Source organism: Bos mutus, chromosome 7 (assembly GCF_027580195.1).
Source record: "Bos mutus isolate GX-2022 chromosome 7, NWIPB_WYAK_1.1, whole genome shotgun sequence".
NCBI classification, from domain to species: domain Eukaryota; kingdom Metazoa; phylum Chordata; class Mammalia; order Artiodactyla; family Bovidae; genus Bos; species Bos mutus.
In genome coordinates, this window is record NC_091623.1 from 648,688 (window position 1) to 667,521 (window position 18,834).

General features: G+C 35.7%; 1 protein-coding gene across 3 annotated transcripts in view; it reads right to left on the reverse strand.

Moving 5' to 3' along the window:
* Positions 1 to 7,493: 7,493 nt before the first annotated feature.
* The window catches only part of CLINT1 (clathrin interactor 1), a 57,500-nt gene continuing 46,159 nt past the window's right edge, over positions 7,494 to 18,834 (reverse strand). For 2 of the 3 annotated variants that reach the window (XM_005908323.3, XM_070373015.1), the window contains 4 exons: positions 15,654 to 15,728; positions 11,845 to 12,137; positions 10,162 to 10,366; positions 7,494 to 9,209 (listed from right to left, as the gene is read on the reverse strand). In XM_005908323.3, the coding sequence (XP_005908385.1) occupies positions 8,863 to 9,209; positions 10,162 to 10,366; positions 11,845 to 12,137; positions 15,654 to 15,728 (920 nt within the window). In that variant the 3' untranslated portion in view covers positions 7,494 to 8,862. The remainder of the gene's footprint in view (positions 9,210 to 10,161; positions 10,367 to 11,844; positions 12,138 to 15,653; positions 15,729 to 18,834) is intronic. The other variant, XM_005908324.3, reaches the window with a different exon arrangement.

An 18,834-nucleotide genomic window follows, 5' to 3' on the forward strand; every position in this document is an offset into this window, starting at 1 on the left:
AAAGCTCTGAAATATTAATAGAGGAGTAATGTGGGATAGTAGAATAAAATTGGATTTGGATTCCAAAAACCTATCCTAGGAGATGTGGTTTCAGTCACAGCTTTGCTCTCCTGGAGCCTGTTTCCTCATCTTTAACAAGGAGATAATAACTGTTTTACCTTCTTCAGTTCAGTTCAGTCGCTCAGTCGTGTCCGACTCTTCATGACCCCATAAATTACAGCATGCCAGGCCTCCCTGTCCATCACCAACTCCTGGAGTTCACCCAGACTCACATCCATCGAGTCAGTGATGCCATCCAGCCATCTCATCCTCTGTCGCCCCCTTCTCCTCCTGCCCCCAATCCCTTTCCAGCATCAGAGTCTTTTCCAATGAGTCAACTCTTCGCATGAGGTGGCCAAAGTACTGGAGTTTCAGCTTTAGTGTCATTCCTTCCAAAGAAATCCCAGGGCTTATCTCCTTCAGAATGGACTGGTTGGATCTCCTTGCAGTCCAAGGGATTCTCAAGAGTCTTCTCCAACACCACAATTCAAAAGCATCAATTCTTTGGCACTCAGCCTTCTTCACAGTCCAACTCTCACATCCATACATGACCACTGGAAAAACCATAGCCTTACCTTCTTAGCTTAGGACTGTTATGAGTATCAAGGAGGAAATGACTATGAAGCCATTCTGTAAACTAATATGCAAATGTAGGTTATGACTATTTGAAATACTCAGCTGGTCTTTCTTTATAAATGCCCCTGAGGTACCAAAATTCATATCTTTCACATATAAATGCACTATTAATGTATTTCTGATTCAACAATAAGTATCAAACTATTGCCATACAGTTTGCCACTCAAGTTTTTAAAGTGAGCCCTATGATACTCTGTAATGACTTATATGGGAAAAGAATCTAAAAAAGAATAGATATATGTATAACTGATTGACTTTGCTGTACAGCAGAAGCTAACACAACATTGTAAAACAACTATACTCCAATGAAAATTTTAAAAATAAATAAAGTGAGCCCTGTGACAACCATGGCAATGAAAACAGGCTAGGGCTTCAGAATACACTGTCTCTGGTGGTCGAAGTTCCCTCTGAGGAACTTTTGAGGAAAGTAATTACTTACTTCAGCCCTCAAAGCACCAATTATTTTTTAAAACTTTTAAATGCTTTAGCATAAATTATTAAAAGATTATAAAGTGTACATTTTTAAAGGAAGGGATTTGTGACTTTTTAAAATTGAGGTATAGTTGATTTACTGCTGTACAGCAAAGTGATTCAGTTATATGGACATGACTGAGTGATTGAATTGAACTGAACATTTAAAATATATATATATATTCTTTTCCATTATAGTTTATAATAGAATAGCAGGAGACCAGGGATCGATCCCTGAGTCCAGAAGATCCTGTGGAGACGGGAATGGCACTCCAGTTTTCCTGCCTGGAGAATCCCATGGACAGAGGAACCTGGCAGGCTACAGTCCATGGAGTTGCAAAGAGTTGGACATGACTGAGCGACTAATACCAGAGCAGACTATTGAATATAGTTTTCTGTGCTAGGACCTTGTTGTTTATCCCTTGTACACATGAAAGTTTACATCTGATGATTCCAACCTCCCACTCTACCCACCCCTCCCTCTTGGCAACCACTATTTTGTTCTGTCTGTGATTCTGTTTCTGCTTCATAGAAAGGTTCATTTGTGTCATATTTTAGATTCCACATATCACGTGGTATTTGTCTTTCTCTAACTTCACTTAGTATGATAATCTTTAGTTGCATCCATGTTGCTGCAAATTATTTCATTCTTTTTATGGCTGAGTGGTATTCCATTATATATATGTGTGTGTATATATATATGTATATATACACATATATTTATATATACCACATCTTCTTTATCCATTCATCTGTTGATGGCCATCCATATCTTGGCTGTTGTGAATAGTGCTGTTATGAACATAAGGGTGTGTATATCTTTTTGAATTATATATTTGTCCAAGTATATGCCCAGGAGTGGGATTGCTGGATCAACACGTAATTCTTAGTTTTCTGAGGAACCTCCATACTGTTTTTCACAGTGACTGCACTAACTTACCTTCCCACCAACAGTGTAGGAGGGTTCCTTTTCTTCATACCCTTGCCAGCATTTGTTATTTGTAGAGTTTTTAATGGCAGCCATTCTGATCAGTGTGAGGTGTTACCTCATCATAGTTTTGGTTTGCATTTCTCTAATAATTAGTCATGTTGAGCATCTTTTCATGAGTCTCTTGGCCATCTATATTTCTTCTTTGGAGAAATGTCTATTTAGGTCTTCTGCCCATTTTTATATTGGTTGTTTTCCTTGTTGTTGAGTTGTATGAGCTGTTTGTATATTTTGAAAATTAAGCCCTTGTCTGTCACATCATTTGCAAATATTTCCTCCCATTCTGTAGGTTCTCTTTTCATTTTGTTTATGGTTTCCTTTGCTGCTGAAAAGCTTGCAAGTTTGATTAGGTCCCGTTTTTGTTTTTCTGTTGCCTTGCCTTGGGAGACTGACTGAAGAAAATGTTGGTGCCATTAATGTCAGAGAATATTTTGCCTGTGTTCTCTTTTTATGTTTAAGTCTTTAAGCCATTTTGAGTTTGTTTTTGTGTATGGTCAGAGGGTGTGCCCTAACTTCATTGATTTACATGTGGCTGTCCAGCTTTTCCAACACCACTCGCCAAAGAGACTTTTTCCTATTGCCTCGTTTGTTGACGATTAATTGACTGTAGGTATGTAGGTTTATTTGTGGGCTCTCTAGTCTGTTCCATTGATCCATATGTCTATTTTCCTGCCAATATCATGTTTTGATTAATGTAGTTTTGAGTAGTCTGAAGTCTGGGAAGATTATGCCTCCTGCTTTGTTCTTTTTCTTCAGGATTGCTTTGGCAATTCTGGGTCTTTGTGGTTCCATATGAATTTTAGGATTATTTTTTCTAGTTCTGTGAAAAATGTCATGGGTAACTTGATAGGTAGATTGCCCAAAGCACCTACTGTCACCATGTCCTTGCTATCTCCCCAATCCCTTTCCTTTCATATGGAGCTCTAGATACACCCTTCTCAACTTCTGTTACTTATCCACTTGGAGTTTTCACATGCGTAGTTATTAGGGCTGGCTCCTTCTCATTATTCTTCAGATCTCTGCACGAATAAACACATGGAAGAAAATGTGGGTAGTCGTTCTCTGGTTAAGTGGCTTATTACCATATCTCAGTCTTGTTTCCCAGCCGGGTGGGTTTGGACTTTCTACAATTCTATCATGACTGTTTTGGGACTGTTTTCTTTGACTTAATTTTTAATGATTAAGTGAAATATCATGAAAAAAAAATCTAGGAATACTTGAACACAGTCTACTACCTAATACTTTAGCTACATTTTAGAAAATACAGTCCAATAAAACATGTTTATAAATTACCAGACACTAAAGATCAACTCAGAGACCTTCAGCTTTGACCCATTTACTCTTTCTTCTCAAAGGATGGTTGAACCTTGAAAGGAGGCTCAAAAGTTTCATAATTCACTAAGCACTCAACACCCAGTGTCTCATTCTAAGCTTTCCCAAAAAATATAGAGCAGGTAAGAAACTTCATAATTATAAGAAGCTAGTAAATATACACTATGTATCAGAAGAAATAATCTCAAAATCTGAGCAAAAGCTCTGGTGTCAACGTCCAGAGAGCAATTTCATGACAGGCATTTTACTTGTGACTAAAGTGAAAGGCAAAACTAAATTCTTTGTACCTCAAGTAAATCACCTTATAATCAGAATAAATCAAGTAAATGGATACATAGTTACCAGGAAATACTTATCTATTAATTCTCAACAGATAGCAGCAGTTCCCCAAGTGTGGCCAGAGGACCACTAGAAAGCCCTGAGACCCATTCAGGGACTTATGAGGTTCCACCTTTTCCAACCAGTTATTTCTGAGGCCGGATTTTTTTCATGTATTTCCACCAAAACAACATGGCATAACAGATTGAATGCAGAAGCAGGTTAAGAGAATCCAGCTGTGTTTCATTAAGCCAGGTAATAAAGAGAAATGTAAAACAATGCCACTCTTCCCACAAATTTATTTTGAAAAACATATTTTTTAATAAAAGTGTAATTTGGGAGATAATGGGCTTGTTACAGTAAAACCAATTGATATTTTTAAAGACTTCTCAGTTTTTAAAAATGTTAAATATTTTATTTGTATTTATTTTTGGCTCAGCTGGGTCTTCATGGCTGCATGTGGGCTTTCTCTAGTTTTGGTGCCTGGGGACTACTCTTTGTTGAGGTGCGCAGACTTCTCATTGTTGGCTTCTCTTGTTGCAGACCACGGGCTCTAGGCACGTGGGCACAGTAGTTGCGTCACGTGGGCTCGGTAGTTGCCTCGTGTGGGCTCTAGGGCATGCGGGCTTCCATAGTTGTGGCTCGTGGGCTCTAGAGCACAGTCTCAGTAGTTATGACTCAGGGGCTTAGTTGCTCCACATCATGTGGGATCTTCCCAGACCAGGGATGGAACACATGCCCCCTGCATTGGCAGGTGGATTCTTACTGTGCCATCAGCAAAGTCCCTAAAGTTTCTCAGTTTTTATTTCAAATACAGTTAATATCATTAGCTATGACCCACATAAACAAAAGCTCTTTGGGGTACTCGTTAATTAATGGCATTAAAGGGATCCTGAGGTCAAGCTACTCTATACACCAACTATAAGCACTTTTATCTCAAAAACAATGTGTTTGGAGCATATAAAGAATACAGATGCAAGATGGACAGTTAAGAAAAATCAAATGGAAATGTAAGGTTCCATAGTCCAGGACTCCATTATTTAATGTAATGACACTTTATTGTTTTTATCTATTTTTTTGGCTGAGCCGTATGGCTTGTAGGATTGTAGTTCCCTGACCAATAATTAAACCCAGGTCACCACTACAGTGAAGTGCTGAGTCCTAACCACTGGACTACCAGGGAATTCCTGACATTTTTTAAAGAGTAACAAATTATATTTGCCCATCAGAACTTTCAAATCCATCCCAAATTCCTGGGAAAGTAAACACTGAATTGGCTGCACGCTGATTTCCCACCTACTGGGGTAAGCCAGGGCAGTGTGACAGGGTGCCAGGAGTACAAGGCTGCCACTATCATAGAAGGAAGACACTTAAGAATTAAGGTTATAATGAGGTAAAAATACACATAAAATTCTTTTTAAAAAAGTCTTTATATCAGACTGCTTCTCTGGATGTTAGAAGAACAGTAAGATCTTAGTCAACAAAATTGCAAGAAGTCGGTAGAAAAGTTGAGATCTCTACTGCTTCTAAAAGCTGTGAACATTTAACAAGGGTTATTTGTGTGGCAAATCAAGAGCTCACTTTCATTGTTCTCCCCCTTACATCTGCACTAATGCAATAAGTAGGAGTCAATACATTAACAAAACAGCTCATTTACAACTTTGTTAAAAATAATTAAATGCAGGCAAATAGGAAAATCCTCAATTAGAAATCAACTTAGTCTCTCAGGCTTTAATTTGTATTTTTGGTTGTACTGGATCTTCGTTGTTCTATGTGGGCTTTTCATTGAGGTGGCTTCTCGTTGTCGAGCACAGGCTCGAGCGCGCGTTTCCGTAGCTGCAGCACACAGGCTCAGTAGCTGAAGCTTCCGTGCTCGAGTGCAGGCTCAGGAGCTGTGTGGTACCAATCTAGTCGCTCCCTGGCATGTGGAATCGTCCCAGGTCAGGGATTGAACTGTTGTCCCCTGCATTGGCAGGCAGATTCTCATTCACTGTGCCACCAGGGGAAGTCCTTCTCATGCTTTCTTGAAAAGTGAAAAGTGTTAGTTGCTCAGTCATGTCCGACTCTTTGCAACCCCATCGACTGTAACCCACCAGGCTCCTCTTGTCCATGGCATTCTCCAGGCAAGAATACTGGAGTGGGATGCCGTTTCTTTAATTACACTCATATTCTAGGAATATGAGGTTTGGGGGTTTGACGTATGGGTTAAAATGACATGTGGTGAAATGGTTGGCACAGTGACTGGCGCATAGGAAGTTCCTGACATTGAAGCACATTTACATAAACGATAAAGACGAGACGCAAAGAACAAACATTTACAGCATATATGTCAGTGCTGCTGATCTCACCATTTAATTACTCAACACTTTTAAATTTTAAGTTCATTATAGAAAAAAATATGAGGGCTCAGAAAAGTCAGATAAATTGATCAAGGTGTCACACAGAAAGTGAGAGGTTAAAATAGGATTAGATCTGCTTCCAAGTCCGTGCTCATTCTACAATGCAATGCTATCTCCTAGGACAGCACACAAAGCCAGTTTGTTTCAGAAATCTATTCACCATTAAGGTGTGTTCTGTGCTTAGGACAGTTAGCTTTATTTCACTATTTCATAAATACTTGAGAGAAAAAAAGTATTAACTCTTCCTTCCAAATATAAGTACCTATAGGCCTCAATTTATTAGTGACTAGCCCCTAACCAATAGCATTATGGATATCATTCAGGCAATTAATTAAAATTTAAAAAAAAGTAAACATCCAAAGTACTATACAAGACCACTGTATACATTTATGGTTCCTGAAGATCATAACAGAGAAGTAAAAAACATCTGAAGAGGGAAAAAAAGTAAATCTGGAATGGCAGTGGAGATTCTCACAAGTGTATGTAAATTGCAAGAACAGTAACTAATTCTCCTTCACTCCCCCAAATATTAAGCAAATATTCAGAGATAAATCATTAAACCAAATGGAACGCCAATGAGGCAAGTTTTGTTTTCTTTTCATGGGCTCTGAAACAAAAACTACTAGTAAAACAGCAAACTGTATGTTGAGACACAGTAATAACTGAGGTAGGGGCTCACTTCTGTCTTCAGAAGTACGACACTGGAAGAAGCCATAGTATAAAACATGCTTGAGGTAAATCTCAGTTTTATTAAAAAATTTTTTTAAACACAAAAGTTTGGAAACAAACTGTTTAAGGACCGTATATATTTGAGAAGGTGATGCTATACTTCTCAATTTAAAGAAAAAATTCAAGATTACAGATTTCAAATATCAATGAAGATACTCTCCATGCTGCTACCAGAGCCTGGTTTGATTGCTCTGAAGTAACAGCACTTGAAAGCTCCTATTCTTTGAAACTAATTTAAACACACTGAATTGTTGAAAGATTAAAAACCACAGTCAGCTAATTACACTCTCTCTCATCTCTTATTCAGCAAATGAATCACTTTTCATTACTGCTTAGCAGAAGTACATGAATTTCTGCCTAATTAGAAATGTTGTAGATGGAACATTAGCAAAAATGGAGCAGGTCAGGATATCTTTGCTGCTTCATTTTTAATTCCTAACAGTAGAGTCTGATAGGAAGGAATAGAGAAGTCATTAAATAATTTTAAATTATTTATAAAAATTACTTTACCCAAATTATAATTATTTTTTCCCCAAACGGTCTCAAATGTCTAACATAATGAAAGAAAAAGCAGTTCAACATTGATTTTAATGAACATTTTAATGTTATGTATAACAGAACTTTATGAATACAATGGAAACAAAGTTTCATCAATTTAATTAAAAAAATTTCAACACAAAGTGGGGAGGTAATAATTTGATACCTATATTATTCATTTTAAAAAATATTCCCAGCTTGAGGGTGAAACAATTTTGCATTCCAAACTCTAGAATCATGATTTTCATGTGAGCTTAATGCAGAATTACAGCAGGAAAACAAAAAACATCTTAATTAATTTCCTTTATTTGCATTAAATCAATAAAATCTTTGACTGCTACAGGTCTCCTTTAATAATATAGATATTTAACTTGCCTCTATTGGAACCATATTGCTAATGCCATATTATATACATTCAAAACCAAAACAAAACAATACTGTATAAAATCTAAAAGCCAACATTGTTGAGTTCTTACATTTATATTTAAGGTCTTAATGAATTTTCACCTTTTCAATTTTTTTAAAAGACACCAAAAAAAATAAATATTTTTCTCTTTTGACTGTTCCTGACTATTACGTGGTGGCTACAGGGATAAACATGGAAGGGAAGTCTTGCCAAGTTAATCACTGCAAAGTGTAAATAATGACTGCTAAAACCAAAAATACTGGAGTTTTTTTTTTTTTTTAAAGGAAACCATAGAGCAGTCCCGAAAAAAATATTTTTTCTAGTTCTGCACAGGATAATTATAGCAGAAGAAATGGGAAAAGTCCCATAGCTGTCACCAATTGCTTAAAGAGGTTTTGTTACAATAAAAATTTGGATAGTATAATAGCAGTGTTGTTGGAACATTAGCAAAAGTATATACATTCCAGTTACCTTTGATTTAGCCATAATCACATATGTATGCCTTTTTTGGACAAAAATATATATTTTTATAAAAAACTGATCATCCAACTTTAATGATTTCATATATGGACTCAAGAGTGGTAGTAAAAGGAACAGACCCAATTGTGACAAGGTGATTCAGGGACAGAAAAATCAAGTTCTTCAGGAAAAGAAAAGTATAAAATTAGAGATTCAAACATGTTTATTCAGCCCTATTCTAGTCTTCCCACATATTATGATATTAAAATTGGCTCTTCAATTTATAAAGGCTTTCAACAATTTCACTACCCCATTTGTGGTCTCACTGGAAAAATGTTTCAGACTGCCTCATCTGAAGTGCCCTTGCCTGGCCATCTAAAATACTAGACATTTCACTTTTTTTTTATAAAACAGCCTTTTTGGCTCTTAATGTAGGTTTATTTTAATTAATTGATAAAAGAAAGGGGAGTTGATTAGCATTTTCCATCCCAACATCACCTATCTACACCGCTAAAAATCCTTCACTCAATCTGTTCCTTTATATTCTCTTATTTGCTAAAGTTGGCGAAATTTGCAAAGGCATCTTGCTTGGGTTGCATAGTTCCAGAAGTCATGGCTAAGTTGGGCGTGCCCATTCCCATTGTGCCTGTCAGGCCCATCCCTGTAGTTGACATCCCTATGTTCATATTCATGCCCATCATGCTCTGGTTCATCATTGGACTATTTCCAAGAGGGGCCATCCCCATGGTGCCAGTCATCACATTGGGCATGCTCATAGGCATGGGTCCCCCCATCAAAGGATTAGTTTGAGGCCGGACAGGAAGCATGTTCGATGGAGAACTGAGGTTTACAGCTCCGAAACTTTGGGTCATCATATTCATAGGCTGTTGCATATCTAACAGAAGAAGAGAGACAAAAGAACTTTACCATTCTGAATAATCTTAGACTTAGAGAGCAGAAAAATAATACAATCTTCCTGACCATCAATACTTGTAAGCCTCAATAAAATTACTTCATAGTGATTTTATAAGAGAAGTCAATTGTCAATTAACTTGTATTGATTACTCTTGAGAAATATTCAGTGGCTGTCAGCTCTGGTTTCCCCAAGATGTAGAAACAGTAAGAGTGGCCTGGGGGAAAACATCAGGCAATTTAAAATCATTCCTATAAAATCTATTATTGAATCCAACGTAACAAGTTGTCAAGAGCTATTGTGTATCAAAACCTTTAAAAAGGTTTTATCCTTTGACTTGCTCTATTTTTAGAACATCATACTAAGGGAAAACAATCACAAGTACAAAGATTTACACAAAATCATGGAGTTATTTATGGCAAAAAGCTGGAAACAATGGAAATAGAGGAACTGCACAGTAATATGATGGATAACTATAAAGATTCAAAAGTCATACTTTCTTAAGAATATTCAACATAGGAAAAACAACAATTTAATGTTGAATGTGAACTCCAAGAAATATAGACATAACACTCTAAAGCATTAAAAATGCGGTTAGCAAAGATGGAATGTGAAGAAATATCAATTAATAGTGATTATCCCTGGATTATGGAGTTCAGATGAGTTTTGTTTCCTTGACATATCTGCCTATGTTAAAAACAGTATTTTTTATTTTAGTGATCAGGCTCCTAAAACTCACCATCATACAATAAATGTTATCATGCTAAGACCACAATACAAAGCAATTTAATGCGACAGAAGGGATACCAGATCTTATGTGAAAAAAAATCTTAATGTGAACACAAAGCTGCCTTCAGTACGTTTTAAAGTAGTCCTGGCATAAGGGCAAAGGATTACAAGTACACAAACAAATGGATGTCTTGCAGTAACTTACTCTGTTGTTGAATCATTGTATTGAGTGATGGCTGCTGGGGTTTGGAAGGCTGCATACCAGGTAGTAAGTTGTCTAGGCTGATGTTTACACTGGGGTCAGACCAAGTAGAGGGCAGGGTTTTGCTGACTGACTTCTGGACCATATCTGTATTCTGATTATAGAGAGGATTAGGCTTCTGCAGCACTGTGCTAACATTTTGCAAAGGCTGGAAAATAGAAAAATGCTCTAAAAATTAAGTATCTTATCTATAAAGATTATGAAATGGCAATTTAATCACAGTAACTCCAAATACTGATATATACTAGACTCTGTAATAAACTTCTGAAACTTTTAATGTTCTATATTAAGGTCTTCAATACCCTTCCTGTACCACTAGCCTCCCATAATATTCCTCCTGAAGTCCAAATCATATTTGGAGAAAAAACTAAGATATTTATATTAACAATTATCCTCCCATCACCCCAAGTCTAGCAGCCACCATCCCAAGGTAACTACTAACTTCAGGTTAGTACAACTTTAAGGAAATACAGAAGTGGAAATTTATTCTTACAAAATGGAATTCAGGGTATAAGTTCTCATGCTAAAAAAAAAAAAGCAAAATCATCAAGACAGCAAATTATACTCCAGAAAACCCGACTGATATATTCTTGCTCCATGTACATTTCTATTGCCTAAAGTGAGCAACACTAGTGGAACTTGGTATAATATGGACCAATTCAGGAGAGATTCAGGAAAAAGCAGCAGAGGTACCTGGTAATTACTACCAGAATAACTGCAGCAAGGACAGAAAAAGGGAAAGAGAGAGGAGTAGGAGGAATAATTAAAAATGGACCAATGCAAAGAATCACAACACAGATGCAATTAAGACTGTAAATAAGTAGACTGGCTTTATGATGAGACCATACGAAACAAACACTATAAAGAATAAACTAGCTTGGGCTTGTTCAGTTCAATTTAATGGCACTGGTATGGGTTTTATGTCCTTTGTTTTTAATGTTAGGTCTAATATCTGTCATACAGATGAGTCACCTTTCTGTTTCTTCCGTCTCTTCCCTCATCCTAACACCCCAAAGAAGATAATCTACACATTAAAGTGAATAATTAGCATCATAAGCAAATATTCTGAATAGCCTGAGTCAGAAATAGCAAGTTCCTGGTACAACTCAGACAAATATACACTTGTTTTAATTCTAAGTGAGTATTAGGTGATTTAGATTTAATTTTTTAAAGTGAATTACAAAGTTCCTATTCAGTTGTTTTTCTTTATGAAAGTGAGAGTTGAAAGCCTATATAAACATTATATAATGTATAGGAGGCCCAGAATAGGGAAGAACATTATTTTAGAGAATAATCTTCTGTATTAGCAATATATCTCTATTCCTTCTTCTTAAAAACACTTTTTTAAACTATTAAAATAAATACTATTTGTTCAATAAAATTTTCAGCAAATGCCTCCTCTGTGAAAGGTATCACACTTGGCTTTGCAGGGACAGCCAGATGGGTGAGAAAGCCTTGCCCTGGAGAACCAAATGACTATTCCAGGGGAAAGGGCATAATGCAATATACAAAAGTAATCTATGTATCACATACTTATTTTTCTGTTTTATGCCAATCTTCCGTTAGATTAGTCACAGCACCTCAAAAATTATGAACTACCATTTCCAAGGGAGGCAGGTAACTTACCTGTGATCTTGACATGGGCAAACCCAGCCCTACAGTATTAGTGCTCATCATGGAGAAATTCATACTCTGGGAAGATGTCATGGTTGCCTGTGATGAGCCCATAAGATCAAATAGGTCTGAAGAATTTGAGGCAGCTGGAGGTGGGCCTAAAGCTGGTTGTGAGCTACTGACAAGCTCTACAGCTGGCTGTGAGGCACTGCCGAAGAGCTCGCCACTGGCAGCAACAGGGACTGATGGGGCTTGGTTGAAGGCACTCCAGTCACCAAAGTCTCCATTCCCACTTGTTGCTGTTACTGAGAAAGAAAGAATGGTAAGGGTAAGAAAGTTTCCGAGATGCTGAGAACAAATGTAACAATCTACCAACTGAAACAAATTAGAGCTGATCTGTGTCCATCCAAATTAGCATCTGTAGGTACCATCTCCATCTGGACATCATTTTTTCTCATGAATATTCCATGAGTGTTATTTAACAAGGTGGCAAAGAAAAAATAAAAACTTCCACATATAAAGTAAAATCCATCTCTGGCCATTGGCAGGTCTAAGGTAACACCAAGAAATGATAGAAACCAGAACTTTACTTCAACCTAAGCATGCATATCAACTATGTTTCTAGCTAAATTAATATGAACTAGCCTGCTGCTGCTGCTGCTGCTAAGCTCCCCTCAAAACAAGAACAAAACTCTAAACTGGTTAAACCTTTTGCTGGGAGGGTTCATTCATTATTTGGAAAGGGTCAAAGAGAAAGCAAGCTATGACTTATACCATCTCATGGAAATAAAACCCCAAATTCATTAAAACATGAAACAAAAATGCAACGAAATTAAGAGTAGGACTAGTAAATTTCTGTAAGAAGTTCTCACCCATTTGGCCATGCTTCCACTTAAAATATAAAGGCTACAGAGAGCTATGATATTATAACCTTAGAAAACTGCTCACTTCAAATGGAACTGTTCAATCTATTTATGTTAAAAAGTGGGGCAAGTCTTAAGAGGGGAACTCATGCTAATATTTTTTTAAAAAGGAACAAAACTATCACTATGCTTCAAAGTATAATAAGTTTAAGAACTTAATGTATTTAATAATATAAAAATTAATAGATTAATTAATAGACTGAAATATTTGAGAACAGACTCTGTCCCTAACTGACTGTGTGGCCCTACTTAATCTTCTATATGCCTTACCTTTGGATTGAACCTGTGCCCCCTGCAGTGGAAGTGCAGAGTCTTAACCACTGGATAGCCAGGCAAGCTCCCTGTGCCCTACTTTTTAAAAAATCTAAGTTGAGAGGATTAAATAACTTAATATATAGTAAATGCCATTTAAGGTTTGTTATTGTTACTTTGGATTAATTGTGAAAAGACAGAGGTGAGCTCAAGTGTCACTCTTTCCTTCAGGAATGCCATATAAAAGTATAAGTCAAGCTTCTATAAATTCTGCATACAATATTAAGTATTTAGAACACAATAAAGTCAAGTTATACTTAAAAAAATTTTTTTAAGTTAGTCTATACAAAATAAACAAACCTTACTTCAAGAAAGGGACAAAGAGATACATATGAATTAATGGAAGTTGAAAAAAGCAAAGGTGAAGAAAGAGCTACATGTGAACTGTCCTCTGAAAGTGAATAGTGTGCAGTTCCGAATTAATCACACCATTGCTTTGCTATCTTCACTTACAACTTGGAAATGCATTTTGTCTAGCCTAAAAGGTAAGCAACCACCATAATACTGTATCTCATTATGCTAAATATCAAAAGAGAACAATAACATTAAGTCTTTACAATTATATTCTTCTATTACCATATTATATTATAAGCACCCTCAAAAGAGAAAATAATTCATTAGAAACCCCAAGCTGTATCAACAATTTAATGTAAGAACTGGGCTAATATTCATTACCTCAGGGTTTTGCTAAAACATGTCTTTGATCTTCTTTACAAAAACGACTGAATTAAGAGTTTTACAATTAGTTCTATATATTAAACAATTTAAATTAATTTAAGGAAGACTGCTGGATAAAGGTAAACTGTATGCTGATTTTCTATCTGCTTGATCTAGAAAACAGAGTAAGAATGGAAACTGGGGCAAAATGTGTTGCCCCTTCTGAAAACTTTATCTGAAATGATTAATCATGAGAGGAAGAGATTTCTAGTGAGGCATATATTGTTCAGAAATGATTAATCATTGTTCCAACAGTTTCAGCCCCTTGCGTAATGGTGATCAGGTTATATTAATCACATGCATACAGATGAAGAGATGCATCACTTACCAACACTAACATATTTGAATTATTTGCATAGTAGGCAACTTTATATACATAAAAACTTTTGAGAATTACACAAGCAGCCTGTAAAACTGGGGCAATGTTTATTTTCCACTTTGATTTGCCTAAAGTAAGGTATTAATGTTTAGAAGTCATAGTCACACTTTTAAAATGAAGCACTTCATTACTCCACAATGCTAATTTCTGGGAAATACTTGGAATTTATACAAGTTGTCCAAATAACGCAATTCACATTAAAAACTATGTAACTTTCTTCCTAAATCCTCACAAACCTAAACTAGCTGTTACTAAATATAAATTTTAATCTAATTAATAATGGGGACATACAACTCTACTTAAAATAAGACTGAGTTTTTTCTCTTTGCCTCACCTCATACTTATGATTTTTATATGTAAGTTTTTTATATTATCTCTCAAATTTGAGACTGACCAGATTTTATAGAAAAAACAAACATTAGAACCAACACTTTACAACCTAAGAGACACTTAATAATGAACTTAAGACTCCATTCTACACATTTCTATAGACATTATAAAGAACCATGACAAGAAGCATTATTCCCAATCTTAGAAAAGGTAGAGGCTCATATATATGGCAGAGGCAGTAAGATAAAACATATTAATAAAAAAGGGAAAAAATACAAGCCCTTCACTCAATACACGATGTTTAAGTCTGTATTTTGCTTAGATGTTAAAACTTTTTTGCCATTAAAAAAAAATTGAGGTCTAATTGATATGTAACATTCTGTTAGTTTCAGGTAGACAACATAATGATTTGATCTTTACAAATACTGTGAATCGATCACAGCAATCTAGGGTATTTTAAAATTTCTTATTTAACTAACACAGAATGAGGAAGTTTTATTTTCCTCACATTCAAGGATATGTCAAAATGAAGTTCAGTTAGTTTTCATAAAAATTCTCTTAAGATACCTAAATTTCAAAGAAATGAATTTTGGCAAAATAGTCTGCCCAATTCCAATGTCCCTGAATTTCATTCAAGAAAATCATTAATATTTTCTTTTGCTAAGATGAGATTTACACTTATTCACACTCCTACCCACCTACCCCCACCCACTTCCTCCCTCCAAAGAAAACGAAACAAGAGTCACTTATGAGTGAGGAGAATTTTATTTAGGTGTACCTGAGTAGTTTGCAATGAAATTAATTCATTGGGTACATTTAGGATACTGCTGCTGCCGCTGCTGCTAAGTTGCTTCAGTCGTGTCCGACTCTGCGCGACCCCAGAGACGGCAGGCCACCAGGCTCCCCCGTCCCTGGGATTCTCCAGGCAAGAACACTGGAGTGGGTTGCCATTTCCTTCTCCAATGTATGAAAGTGAAAAGTGAAAGTGAACTAGCCTAATAAAAAACCTTTGTGAATAAATTCTTTGATAAGTGGGAATTACAAATACTACAAGTAGAAAAATGGCCGAAAGAAGCAGATAGGGAACAGGGTGGGGGAAGAGCTGTTTTGGTAACCTTTTCACTGCCTCTAGATATCTGGCCAGTCAAATCATATCATACCTTGGGAAGGGAAGTTGCCTGATGCAGCAGCTGAGCCAAAGTCAGCAAATCCTCCAAATAAATCAGCTGAGCCGCCTAGAAATTAAATATGAGGGAAAAATTGTTAGGACCACAGCACAATTGATAGCAGTTTTATTAGGAAGCTATTTTAGCACAGTACTCAAAAATTACTCAATATATTAGACCCCAAGACCTATCATAAAAGCTAGTTAGCTGATCTAGCTTTTTATGCCACCATGTTCCCTTTAAGCTATCACCAACTCTCTAACACCCTCAGTTCTGTATCTACTGATTGATACAACTGTTATTAAAGTTATCCCTTACTTAAACACTTCACAAACCTAATGTAGGCATACCGTTTATCTGGCCAATCACGCCCTATATAAGAATCTTAAATGGATGCTAAAACCTGGGAAACATGTTTCAGGGTAATAGGATAATCACATATTCTCAAAGCATCACCCTACAGATTATTTAAAAATAAAAAGGGATGAAGCTATTTTTACAATGCAGAAATTAGATGGATACCATCTTAAACAATGTCAGGTGCTCAAACTTAATGTCACTAATAATTGGAGAAAATAGTACTCATAGGCCTTCTAATGTAAAGGACTAAAAAAGAGATCATCACCCATGTAGAAATTTTCCCAGAATATTTAACCAGAATCCAATCATGAGGAATAAATCAGACAAATACAAATCGAGGAACATTCTGCAAAACAACTCTCCAGACTTTTCAGAACATGTCATCATAAAAGACAAAAAAGACTGGGACCACTCCAGATTAAAGAAGCCTAAAGGAACATGACAAGTAAATGAAATGCATGAAATGAGGTAATTGAGATACCAGGGAAATGTGAATATGGTCTATTATACAGTAATACTGTTTTAATGTTAAATTCCCAAAGTATGATCATTATATTATGATGATGATGATGGAAAATGTCCTTGCTGTAAGGAGACATATACTCAAGTATTTTAGGGTAAAACGTCACAATGCTTGTAATTCTCTCTCAAACAGTATACAATAAGAAAAAAAAAAAAGAACTAGAAAGAGAAAGAAACTGTGACACATTTTCTGCAGCTTGGTATTTAAAAAAATAGAAACAGGAAAAAAAAAACTTTGAAGTTGATCTGCACAGAAGTCAGTTTTAATAACTACAGGAAAAACAATGAATGCAATGATTTAGGTGGACTTTTTTTCTCCTACTATTTACTTGCAAATACTTGCATTTTTAGTATTTGAAAAAATAGTAGCTTTTTGCTACTTCCAGACTCGTGTTTCTAAAGAGGTGAGATTCAGATCATAAGGCTGCAGGTCAATCTCTGCTTGCATAACATCACATTCTCATACAAATTTTCACTTGTAAACACTACATAAGTAAGAATATTTCCTTTTATCTACAATTTGAAAAGTAAATTTTATATTCTACTTCCCAATTCAGTTACCAAGGAAATAGCAATAGTCAACCGATCTAAAACCTTAAATAGCTGTCCTTGTTTTTTGTTTGTCCTTAAAGATTTCACCTCTTAAAAGAGTCACAACCTTAGAAATTTAGAGCAGCAGTTCAATTATAGTGCTTTTAGTGTTATGTGAACATTATATAGGTTACATCACAGCTGCTTAGCCTGCAGTGCTTAGAAACTAGCCAGGTGGGACTAGAACATCTGGGCTGCACTCAAACACCACCAGGGACAGCTTCCAACATCTGGTGCCATTTCTGAATTGTCTTATCGCTGCAAGACATTCTGCCCCATCTGCTACACTCAACTGGGTTAATTAAACTAGAACCATCTCCCCTTCTTAATAAATGGCCAGCAGTAATAAAAGGAACAAATCAGTTTCCGATACATGTATACTTGGTATTTCTTTTTAATGCACATTTACTATAGTCACCTATCAGCAGATCTAATGAATTCCTCATTTCTTCACCTCATAACAGATGCACAAATTCACATATATACCCATTCACCATGAACTAATAACTTCCATGAAGGCCGAGGTTCTCTACTCTGAGCAACAATTACAGCTCACATGTCTACTTCTGCTTTATCTAAAGATAAATATCACAATGATTTCTCTCTAAAGGTACATATGTCATAATATATACAAAAGATGATGTGTACAAAAGATCAGTGAGCTATATTTTTTAACTATATAAACAAGCACATATGATCCAAGTATACAGTTAGGTAACAGAAAGAGAATCTTTTATTATAGCATTAAGGGATTATTAATAGAAGGAAAACTGGGGATTATTTTCATTTTCTTCATTTAAGCAGTGAATAGATATCAATATGTAATTTATTATGCCAAATAAGTTAGGGCTTTTCAAATCTTATCCAGTCCGGGCTACAAAGAAAATTCATGCTGTGAAGAAAAGCACTGAATACCGTGAAATCGTAACTTCATACTGGTGACATGTTTTATTTTTGTCACATCCTGAATTTAATATTTCAAGTGATAATCTATTTTAGTTACTCTACTGCTCTACCTTCTAACACCTAAACTAAAATTATACAATGTTCATAATGTATCTACAGCAAATATTATTATTTTCTCCAACCATACTATAGGGAATTTAATTTCAAATATGACTAATTTAAGAACACTGGAGGGGAAAGAATAGAAACACAAATATAAATATTTTACAAATAGAAGCCACCTTTCCTTGAAAGGGATTTAACTCTTCTACATCTTTTCAAGTACTGCAGATTATGCTTCTACTTATGTTTTACATAATGTGATCCTCAACTTTGGAAACTATCTCAGAAATTAAAAATCTTTTATTTCATTTAGAAAAGTTTCTCACTCTGAGAAGGGACTATCCATACCTATATGCATGTTGTTATGCATACCAATGCTTAAATTTAACAAAATTTCTATATTTAAGCATTTTTCTAGATAACATCTATCTAAGGGAATTTAAATAAGAATAATGTACCAAAAATTGCTGCATGGGGAAGACTGCTAAATTTCACAATAAGAGCTATCCTTCAAGATTCCCACATGAGAGGTGTCATTATAAATGAACCATTTCCATCTGCCTTTTCAGGGCAGCAAGGAGGTTATTTACAGTCACCAGCTGGGAACATGTATTTCCAAAGCAATACTGTGAACAGGAAAAACACAGCTGAACTAGACAGTGCTTCAACTACAAATGGACATTTTCTTTAACAA